This window comes from Cotesia glomerata, linkage group LG5, assembly GCF_020080835.1.
Source record: "Cotesia glomerata isolate CgM1 linkage group LG5, MPM_Cglom_v2.3, whole genome shotgun sequence".
Lineage (NCBI taxonomy): Eukaryota > Metazoa > Arthropoda > Insecta > Hymenoptera > Braconidae > Cotesia > Cotesia glomerata.
This window is the reverse complement of record NC_058162.1, coordinates 11369018-11379804: the sequence shown is the minus strand read 5'-3', so window position 1 is coordinate 11379804 and position 10787 is coordinate 11369018. Positions and strand designations below refer to the sequence as shown.

The 10787-nt window shown below is 37.1% G+C and overlaps 2 protein-coding genes across 2 annotated transcripts; one reads left to right on the top strand and one right to left on the bottom strand.

The window, feature by feature from the left end:
- Positions 1–465: 465 nt before the first annotated feature.
- On the bottom strand, positions 466–2505 carry LOC123264647 (ester hydrolase C11orf54 homolog). The gene is made up of 5 exons (XM_044728051.1): positions 2127–2505; positions 1946–2044; positions 1708–1886; positions 1066–1324; positions 466–993 (listed from the first exon to the last, which is right to left on the bottom strand). The coding sequence occupies exons 1-5, from the start codon at positions 2203–2205 to the stop codon at positions 653–655; spliced, it is 957 nt and encodes a 318-aa protein (XP_044583986.1). The 5' UTR covers positions 2206–2505; the 3' UTR covers positions 466–652.
- Positions 2506–5756: 3251 nt separating this feature from the next.
- On the top strand, positions 5757–10473 carry LOC123265414. Its single transcript, XM_044729138.1, has 3 exons — positions 5757–6028; positions 8905–8974; positions 9274–10473. The coding sequence occupies exons 1-3, from the start codon at positions 5757–5759 to the stop codon at positions 10471–10473; spliced, it is 1542 nt and encodes a 513-aa protein (XP_044585073.1).
- Positions 10474–10787: the final 314 nt, after the last annotated feature.

The window sequence follows — 10787 nt, the reverse complement described above, 5'->3', positions numbered from 1 at the left end:
AGGTTTTGGTAAACAAGAGTATAACGATTAATAATAATTATAGTTATGAAAAATGAAAAAAATTTTGTAATAATAAAGTACTCTCTAGTGCTTTACATTATGAGTAGCGCAAGTAATATGCTTACACATATAAACTTATACATAAAATACTTACAAATTCAAACTTTTGAATATGCTCGACTATTTAGGACATCCCTGATTAAAAATATTGATTGAAAAGTATTGGGAATCAGTCACCCCATGTAAACTGTATATCTATATATACATGAAAAAGAATTGAAAGTATTCAAAAGTATTCAAATTTCATCATTTTTAATTCTTTTCAATCAATATTTTTAACCAGGGATGTTATCGTGAAGTTTTGTTTCATAAAATCGAACATAATAGTTAGATTTCTGTATAAATGTACTAAAAATGATTTGTAACGTCATGATAAACTTGTAATAAAAATATATTTTCATAATATTCATAATGACACTCAGTTATATGTATAAAATTTGGAGTATAATTTATTTATAAATATAATATTGCAGTAATAAAATGAGGGATTTTTCATTACTGCGATCACTTTTTAAAATTTTGTGTAGGTAAACATTGTATCAAATAACTATATAAAAAAATTTTCGAGATAAACTAAAAATATATTTGGCAACTAATCTTTACCAAATAAAACACTTTTAGGTGGCTGATCGATTCGGTACAAGCAATCTGCGATGTTAAAGTATCCTAAATATTCAACAGTATCAGGAGTTACATCGATATGATAATGACCACCCTCACCATGATCACTGAAACTATGGAAATGTTGAACACGAAGGTCCAAATTACTTTCTGCTGATACTAATGTTCCAACAGCAACTAATGGTGCTGACATATTATAAAAATGTAGCCAATCATTTAGAGATTTTTCACTATTTAATGGTACTGGTGAAAAATCTGGCATAACGTGTTGCTTAACTTTTCCTTGTTTAATAAGGAATGTTCCACCCATACCTTAATTATTGAAGTAGATTAATTAAAAAAAATAATAAAATCAATTCAAACGTTGATATAAGTGATACTTGCCGACTAATTGACCTCTATATCTTGCAGACAATGCATTTTGGATTGTTGTAATAAAATCAAGATTTCCAGTACGAGTTTTAACATAAACTTTTATAACTTTTCCTGGTTTTCCTTCAGAAACAAATAAATTGGCTAGTAATGCTAATCTAGTGTCGGATTCTTTACAATTCTGAAGCACACACTGGTTGTCATCTCCGACCCATGCTAGTTTAGTTTGATTTTTTATCTCATCCGAATCAATTACGACATTCATCATCATCTGCAAGCAAATAGATTTGATGTCATTGTTTCATTTGTAAGAGTTGATCATTTACTATACAACACACTAAGAGAAAAAAATATACTTTTTTGAAAGACATTTTTTTTTAGTGTCATGAAAAGATATGGTAAAAAGAAAACGTTATAAAATTTGTCGGAGGAAAGAGCTGAAATAAGAGCTTGGACCCTTAATAAACAAATAAAGGATGAAAGGCTAATAGAATTGAAAGCAGAGAACAAATAATTGATGGCAAAGAATGGTTTCCTCTAAAGTACAATGTAAAACCATCTCAAATACCATCTATTATGTTTGACGAAAAGTATATTCGAATTTAATATTTTTTAATGATTAACTCTAAAAAATAAAAATTCTAATTCGTTTACTTCACAATTTCGAGATACTTGTGGCCAAGGACCAGCACCTGCTCCAATAACAAAAGCCTTATTATTATAATTGATTTGCTTCAAAATTGTTTGAACATCATAAAGTTTATCCCTTTGAACTGACGGAAGTAGGAAAGGTGGTCCTCCAATATCAAAGAGTTTTGGATGTCCACCAAGCCCTAGAAAATAATGCAATTGATTATATAACTTATTTATTTTTTTTTCTCTATAAACACACCTTCAGATGCTAATTGAAATGGTACTTTCGTTAAATCTGGACAATCTACTAGATCCACAGCAATTTCTTCAAAATTTGTAGCAAGTGCTGGAGTAATAACTGAACACAAATGATAAGAAGATTATTTACACATAATAGGAATTCGATAAATAGTTAATAAATAATTTTTTTTTATAAATACCATTTTTTATTTCGCTTAACGTTGGAGTAAAAAGGGCTACTTGATTGATTTTCATTTGATCTCCTGAATTTTCGGCCATGATAATTTGTTGAAATACTAGAAATTTGAATACACTCAAAATAAGTTAAATTTACTTTAAATAAAGTTGAGGTTCCAGCTTCGACTACTGCTTAAACAAAAAATAATTGCTGCCAAGGAGTGAATATAAATCTTAACATATTTCTTATCTTATCTATGACATTACTCTGCTACTAGTATATTTATTATGATTGCGTTATCAACTATCTTTTTTTCTCAAGTTTTCTGTCTTTCTTGAAATATTTTTATTCTGCAGCTACTTGAGTAAACTGCCTCGAACCTTTAAGCGCTGTCAGCCGCATCATAATCAGTAAATTTTTTACGTAACAATTTATAAAAGTGAGTGAGGTCTCTCCTTCTCTTTCTCGTACCGTTTATTTCGCTCTTCAAGAACTAGTATTCTATAGGATTATTCGAAAAAAATTTAAGTTTAAAAACCATTTTAAAAATCATATTTGAACTTTTAAATAAAAATACTCCTTTTGAATACTATATACATATTGCCTTAATTGGGGTAAAATTTTCAAATCGGCTCTTTTTTCAATAAGGGAATTTAAAAAAAGGTTGAATTCGAAATAATTTATACTAATTTATATCCACTTAAAAAAAAAATTAGAAAAACGGTAGACCTTGAAGGCCATCCGTGCAACTTCCCGCTAATTCCATACCTAGATGCTTAAAACTGCACTAATGATGTTTTTGAGCTCTCCGAGCTCAAAAATACAATTTATGTGTTACTTCAAGCTCTTCGAGCTCAAAAGTTTGATGGAAGTTTTACAGAACAATATTTTTTTAATTTTCAAACCGCACTAACTTTTGAATGAATCAACCGATTTTCACGCGGTTGGCAGCATTTGACGCAATTTTTTCAGTTTCATGACGAATCTTCAAGTTTGAATTGATAAAACTAGGAAATTTGGAATAATTCCAAAAAAACACTTTTTTCGGTTTTCTTACGTTCGTGATTCAGGATCCGGTCTATACTAAATGATATCTCTTGAACGAATTGACCAATTTTGACAGGCTTGACGGCGATCGACGTAATTTTTTCATGCTAATAGCAGATTAGTTTTTGAAATTGATCAGTGCAGCCGTTTAAAAGTTATTCCAAAAAAGGGCGGAGTTATGTTAAAAAAACACTTGTTTCCAAATATTTTATCGAGGATATCTCTCGAACCAATCAACCGATTTCTACGTTCTTGGCGGCGATCGACGTGGTTTTTAAGCTCTAAAAATTATTTTATATCGTCAACAACGATCAAAGAAGAAATGACGAAGTTATGTCAACAAAACACTTTTTTCGGTTTTCTTTCGTTCACGCTATCTCTCGAAGGAATCAACCGATTTTGACCGGATGAGCGACGATCGGCGTAGTTTTTTAAGCTTAAGGGCGGATTAGTTTTTGAAGTTGATTGATAAAGCCGTTTAAAAGTTATTCCAAAAAAAGGCGGAGTTATGTTAAAAAAACACTTGTTTCCAAATATTTTATCGAGGATATCTCTCGAACCAATCAACCGATTTCTACGTTCTTGGCGGCGATCGACGTGGTTTTTAAGCTCTAAAAATTATTTTATATCGTCAACAACGATCAAAGAAGAAATGACGAAGTTATGTCAAAAAAACACTTTTTTCGGTTTTCTTTCGTTCACGCTATCTCTTGAATGAATCAACCGATTTTGACCGGATGAGCGAGCCGTTTAAAAGTTATTCCAAAAAAACCACTTTCAAAAAAAATTTTTTTCTTATTTTTTTTGAGATTTTTCAAAATTTCTCAAAATCTATCGGTCCGAATCGGTTCAAATTCACACGGAATCTAAATTTGAGGGAACTCTTTAGAACGCCGTTTAGTAGATTCCGATCGGTTGAGTCGTTCAAAAGTTATAAGCGAGTCACACACACACACACACACACACACACACAAGGGCCCTACGCTATCTAGGGGTAATGATAGACGAGAAACTATCTTTCCGCGAACACCTTGACAGTGCATGCAAGAAAGCCAGCAAGACGATGTCTAGCCTAGCAAGAATCATGACCAACACTATGGGACCAAGAACCAAAAGGAGAAGAGTTCTTCTAGAAGTAGTCCACTCGGTACTGCTTTATGGAGCAGAAATATGGGCAGACATATTGAAACAGAAGACCTACCGATGAAAAATAGCGGCAGTGCAGCGGCGAGGCGCTTTCAGGGTTGCCTGCGCCTATCGAACGGTTTCCGAGGCGGCTATATTGGTCATTGCGGGAGCCGCACCCATCGACCTACTCGCGTTTGAGAGAGCGAAACTCTATGACGCTAAAAACAGTGACGAAAACATGAAGGATGCAAGAATGAGGATAAAGGCGGAAACGCAACAAGAGTGGCAGGACCGATGGACATCGGGAGAGACGGGCAGATGGACGGCACGCCTGATCTCAAACATCAACGTCTGGCTTTCTCGGGAATACGGAGAAACGGACTTTTTCTTGACACAGCTATTGACGGGACATGGGCAGTTCAATGCCTATCTTTTTAAGATGGGATTGCTCAGCACACCAACGTGCAAATACTGCCCAGACAAAATTGACAATGTCGAGCACACGTTCTTTGAGTGTGACCGGTGGAAGGACTACAAAAGCAGTACTGATGAAACTATTGGCACCGCGCTCTCCCCTGAGAGCTTAGTAACCTGCATGATCAAAAAAGAAAATAACTGGTCAGCTGTCGCAGCCTATGCGCAGCGTCTTTTAAAGGAAAAAATCGCAGAAAGAGATTAGTAACTAGGAGCAACCGTCGTGAGACGCAACACGGACTGGATTGAAGTAATGCTAACGCGGTCCCGATCCAGTCTTCCCCGAGGTACAGAGGGTAGGAGCCAAATAAAATACGCTCCCATGGACAAAACTCCCCTATAATGGGTTGGTCACACTAACTGACCTAGCAAGACGATCGTTCCCTGCTGTAACTCACTGGGAGTGTCCGGACCCGTGTCGATTATTTCCAGCGATGCGGGCCACGGCTGATGTGAGCTTGCTCTGCCGAGGTGTAAGTTGCAGTAGTGGATCAGGAGCCAGCCACTTCGGGCCTTGATCAGGAAGTACGCAGTGAGTGTTAGAGATCGGAATCTTCACCGCCCCGAGCGAGTCTAGTCCGTCCGTGTATTCCGGGACTGGCTAAGTGTCGGCTAGGCCTCAGGGAACTGGGGTAGGAGTACTATCTCCGAGGGTACACCCGTTCTTAGTCATGACAACCCGCTCCACTCCGTACGATGCGCTGGTAAATCAAAAAAGTATATGAGTAATTTACAGGAAACAAACAAGAATGGAAACGGGCTTCATGCCCAACAAGCAGCGATTTAAGCAAACGCTGAGATGAAGAGAACGCAAGCGCTGGAGCGCCTTGAAAAGCTGACCATTGAGCTGCAAGAGTTTGTCCAAACAAAGGTCAATATCCACAAGGAGATAAAGACCAAGACAACTGGTGTAGTCAATGCTCTTGGAAGATTCAAGAAACTGGACGAGGAATGGCAGTCATCACGACGACGCATTCAAAGTGAAGTTGAGACTGAAGAAGCAATGGACACTGGAGCCGATGATGATGGCGAATCTGCTGCTGAGGACAAAGGTGAAAATGGCACAAGGCCTGTAAAGAGAAAGGACCGAAACTCGCCAGAGCTAACCGACAAAGTCACAAAGAAGAAGGACTTGAAAAAAAGCCCTCCGCAACGAGTAGCAGAGCAGAGTGACGAACCTAAGAAGGCGTCTGATTGGGAAAAAGTACAGTCTAAGAAGGAGAAGAGGAAGCTAGCTAAAGAGCAACTCTCAAAGCAGCCGCCGAAGGAGCCCAGGCCAGAGCCTAAGCGGAAAAAACCACGCAAATGGATCAGACCCGACGCACTGATCATCCGCCCGACCGAGAAAACAAAGTATGCCGAAATTCTGCGTCGCATAAAGCAGGACGTCCCAGATGAGCAGGTTCGTTCAACTGTGGATAAGATCAACAAGACCAGAAGTGGGGACTTATTGATTACGATTTCGAGGAAGAGCACTGACAAAGGCCAAGCCCTGCAAAAGACGATCGCAGACATCCTTAAGGAGGAGACCAAAGTGATCTGCAAAGGGCCACAGGAGACCATCGAGATCCGAGATGTCGATGACGACACGACGAAAGAGCATATTCAGACCGCTCTAAAGAGGGAAGCTGAAGTTACTACCAGCAGCTGCAGCACAAAAGTTACTGGAGGGAAACTGCAAAATAAGGATCGGCTGGGTCAATTGCCGAATAAGAGCAACGAAGAGACCCATACAATGCTTCAAATGCTGGCACTTTGGGCACTTCGGATCTCAGTGCAAAAGCGAAGTCGACCGGTCTAAGCACTGCATAAGGTGCGGAAAAGAAGGACACAAAATTGCTGATTGTAAAAATCCAGCTAAATGTGCACTGTGTGTTGAACAGCACGGCGTAGAAAAGGCGGCTCACCATGCAGGCACGAACAGATGCCCCGTCTTCCAAGAAGCGCTCCAGAAGATAACGAAGCCAAGAACATGAAGATATTGCAGGTCAACCTCAACATTGTGAGACTGCGCATGATCTGCTCATGCAAACTGTGCGCGAATTAGAGGCAGACGTAGCACTCATAAGTGAGCCTTACAGACACCTGAGTAACCAACCCTGGGAATCCGACAGCACTAACAAAGCCGTCATCTGATCCTGCGGTAAATGTCCTTTTCAGAGAACAGTCAACAATAAAGAAGCCGGCTTCGTAGCAGTATGGGTAGATGGCCTCCGCTTCTACAGTTGCTATGCACCACCTAGTCTCTCAATAGCTGATGACTTCAATTCCTGGGCAGCAGACTGGGGCAGCAAGTTCACTAATACACGTGGAAAAGCACTTCTCGAGACAATGGCCACACTGGACGTGATCCTTCTTAACACCGGTGACACGCCAACGTATACTAAGGGAGAGGCAAACTCAATTGTCGACCTTACATTTGTCAGCAGTTGCTTAGCTCGAAGAGGTTTTTCTTGGAAAGTATTGAACATCTACACAGCCAGCGACCATAGTGCGATACTATGGGAAATATCAACTGGCCAGAATCTAACAAGAGACAACAGGAGCGCTAGCGCGGTTGGGTGGAAAATTAAATCTCTCGACCTCACTGCTTTAAATAGTAGCCCTAGAGTGCGATCCGATCATTGTAGAAACTGCTGAAGAGAAGACCAAGGACCTATGAGAAGAGTCACCCAGGCTTGCGACGCCAGTATGTCTCGGAAACGTGGCATGAATTCAAGACCTTCGGTGCACTGGTGGAACGATCACATTAGCATTCTACGTTCAGAGTGTCTTAAAAAAAGAAGAAAGTCTCAGCGTGGCTACAGACGACCTAACTCCGCAGAGCTGTTGGCAGAGTATAAAAAGGCCCGTCGAGAACTAAACAGAGCCATTAAAGAAAGCAAAAGACGCTGCTGGAAGGAACTGGTCGCAGAAGTAGAGAAAGATCCATGGGGCAGACCGTATAAGGTGGTTATGACCCACCTGAAATGCCAGCCAATGCCATCACCTACGTGTCCACAGCTCTTAGAGAAGACCTAGTGTTACTGCGCTGTTTCCTCAACAGCCGGTATTCACCTACAAGTTGGAGCAGCCCAACCCTGAAGACATCCCAACTATCACGTTGGACGAGTTGATAGAGGTAGGCAATCGAGTAGGGAATAATAAGGCGCCGGGATTGGACGGAATCCCTAATATTGCCCTGAAATCAATCTTTAGGGCAGCACCGACATTATTCCTGGACGTTTACGATACATGCCTGAAGGAAGGGACTTTTCCCCAGAAGTGGAAACAGCAACGGCTAGTACTACTTCCGAAAGGGAAAAAGCCGCCGGAAGAACCGTCATCCTACCGACCACTCTGCACTACTTTACACCTGGGGCAATTGTAAAAAACTAAGAATTTTAAAAATTGAAAAAAAAAAATAATAATTTTTCTGTACAAATTACTTTATATTTGGTAAGTAAACCCGAAAACTGGTCAAACATCTGGTGATTTCAATACAAAATTTTCAATATTTAAAATTCGCGCGTTAACTATAGATAGTGGCACCTGAATGCGAATAAAAGCATTACAACTCACTTCACTAATTGACTTCATTCGGGGAATCAATTTCTCAAATTTGATTTTCTTTTCCAATTTTTTTCATTTTGTAAATGATTTATTTCTTGAGTTGAACAGTTTTTTTTACATTTTTCCTTGTTTAACCCTTCGTCACTCGCGTCATGAGCAGATCGCCGCCTAACAACTACTCAACCTATAGAGACTCACTATCAGGCAGGGGTGAGTAGTTACGCGTAACGGGCAGTTTCTTACGTATTTTACGTAAACTACGTAAAATACTTTAATTACGGTATTATACGTCGATTTTTGTGCCCCCTAGCGGTCATTATTAAAACCTTCATAATTTTTGAATTTTAAATGAGTTTATTTAGAAAAAAAAAGTATCAAACATTCTTAAAAGAAAATGATTTTTTAATTGAAAAATTGGAAAATAAAAATGTTGCTCGGTGTTTAAAGTGTAATTATCAGTTGAAGAATACTGCACAAATTAGATTACAGAGTCACCGGTAATATATTTTTTTGATAAAAATTTATACTTTTATTTAATTTAAAAATAATTACGTGTCATTTTTGAATAATTAATGTGACATTTTTTCCATTTATTTTAGAAATGCATGTGGTGCAAAAAGTACTGATGCAAAAAGTACTAATTGCTTGGACAAAACTGAGAAAACTAAGGTATGTTAAAAAATGATACTGAAATCAGCCATCTGACAATATTAATGATTTTTATTAAAAATTAATTATAAAAAAAAGATATTTTTAAAAATTTTGCACTTATAAATTATTTTATTTTTTAGATGTGAAATTTTTTTTATAAAAATTTCTTCATAATAATTTTGAGGTTATAAAATTCTAAAGAATTAAAAAATGTCTTTTAATTTCAGTATCATATTAAAAATAACGATTATATTTGCAAAAAAAAAAAATATGTTCCACTCTGAATTTTAAATAAATTTTTCTCTATATTTTTACAGATGCAAGGTGCATTAACAAAAAAAATGTCTGCTGATTTTTCATTTCATGAACGAACTGATACAAACTCAGATCTTCCACCTAACCGTGCAAATGATTTATCAATTATTGATGAGAAATTGACAGAATTTTTCGTAGGATGCAATATACCATTTAGCGTTGTTGAGTCAACTCAATTTAAAGAGCTTGTTAACTCTTTGAATCCAAATTACAAACCACCATGCAGAAAAACTCTCTCAGGTACGCTGCTAAATAAGTTACACAACAAAATATCAAGTGAACATAGAAAAATTGATGAATCCGAAGGAGTAATAGTAATTGATGGTTGGAAGAATTCGGTTGCTAATACAAAAAATGTTGTATGTATAATTCATACACCAAATGAACCAAGTTTTTTTTTAAATTCTTGGGATTTTACATCAATGTCCGAAGATACGCCACAATTAACCAAAGTTGTTGAAGAAGCTGTCAATATGGCCAAAACGGACTACAACAAAAATATCTATGCCGTGGTTTCTGACAATGCTCCAGTTATGACAGCAATGGGTAAAGCTGTCAATTTATGGCACGCAGGATGTAGTAGTCATAATGGTAATTTACTTGCCAAGGATCTCATTGATAAAACTTTTTCGGAATCTATAAATACAATCTTACGGGCATTTAAAGCTCCGAATTTAGAAAGAGAGGTAATAAAACTTGGAGGAGTAAAAATGAAATTGGCTTGTGAAACTCGTTGGTGTAGCTATCGGGATGCATTTCGATGTTGTTTGAAAAATCTAGACATAATGAAAAAAATCGTGAACGATAAATTAAATGAGCAGTCTCTTAATAAAGTTAGAAAGCAAAATACAGAAGATAAATTATTTACCTTAAATAATTTGCTTTCTGATGATTCTTTGATAACAAAGCTGCAAGATTATATAGTTTTATCTGATCCGGTCTGTTCACTAATAAACAAATGTCAACAATCAAAGTGTACTCTACCTGATGCTGCTGAAGAATGGATGAAGTTGAATATTCCGACTGAGAATGAAAAAATTCAAGAAATTGTCAAGAAACGAGTCGATAAAGTACTAACGCCTATTTTGTTAGCAGCAAACTTATTGCATCCGGTTTACCAAGGTAATCAGTTTCTTCATATAGAAAAATACCGTTTACAAGCTCTTGAGTTTATAAAACAAGAGTTAAATGAAACTTCGTAACACGAATTAGATGCGTATCTAAATAAATCTGAAATTTTTGGCACTTTATTAAAAAAAGAAACTGTTCCTCCACAATTGTTTTGGCAAATGACTGAGAATTCATATCCTAGTATATCAAAATTAGCACAAAAAGTGATTAATATTCCAGCATCATCAGCCCAAATTGAACGATTATTTTCCAACTGGTCATTTGTTCACTCATCTTTACGGAATCGATTAACAGTTGAACGCTCCGAAAAATTAGTCGATGTTTATTATTCATTAAAAATGAACCCCGAAACTTTGAAATAATTGCAGATTATTTACATAAAATA

Coding starts and splice junctions, on each gene's coding strand:
- LOC123264647 (XM_044728051.1), bottom strand. CDS start 2,205: ATGGCCGAAAATTCAGGAGATCAAATGAAAATCAATCAAGTAGCCCTT. Junction 2,045..2,126: donor GTTAAGCGAAATAAAAAATG/GTATTTATAAAA, acceptor ATTTGTGTTCAG/TTATTACTCCAGCACTTGCT. Junction 994..1,065: donor ATATAGAGGTCAATTAGTCG/GCAAGTATCACT, acceptor TCAATAATTAAG/GTATGGGTGGAACATTCCTT.
- LOC123265414 (XM_044729138.1), top strand. CDS start 5,757: ATGGACACTGGAGCCGATGATGATGGCGAATCTGCTGCTGAGGACAAA. Junction 6,029..8,904: donor CAGCCGCCGAAGGAGCCCAG/GCCAGAGCCTAA, acceptor CATTTATTTTAG/AAATGCATGTGGTGCAAAAA. Junction 8,975..9,273: donor ACAAAACTGAGAAAACTAAG/GTATGTTAAAAA, acceptor ATATTTTTACAG/ATGCAAGGTGCATTAACAAA.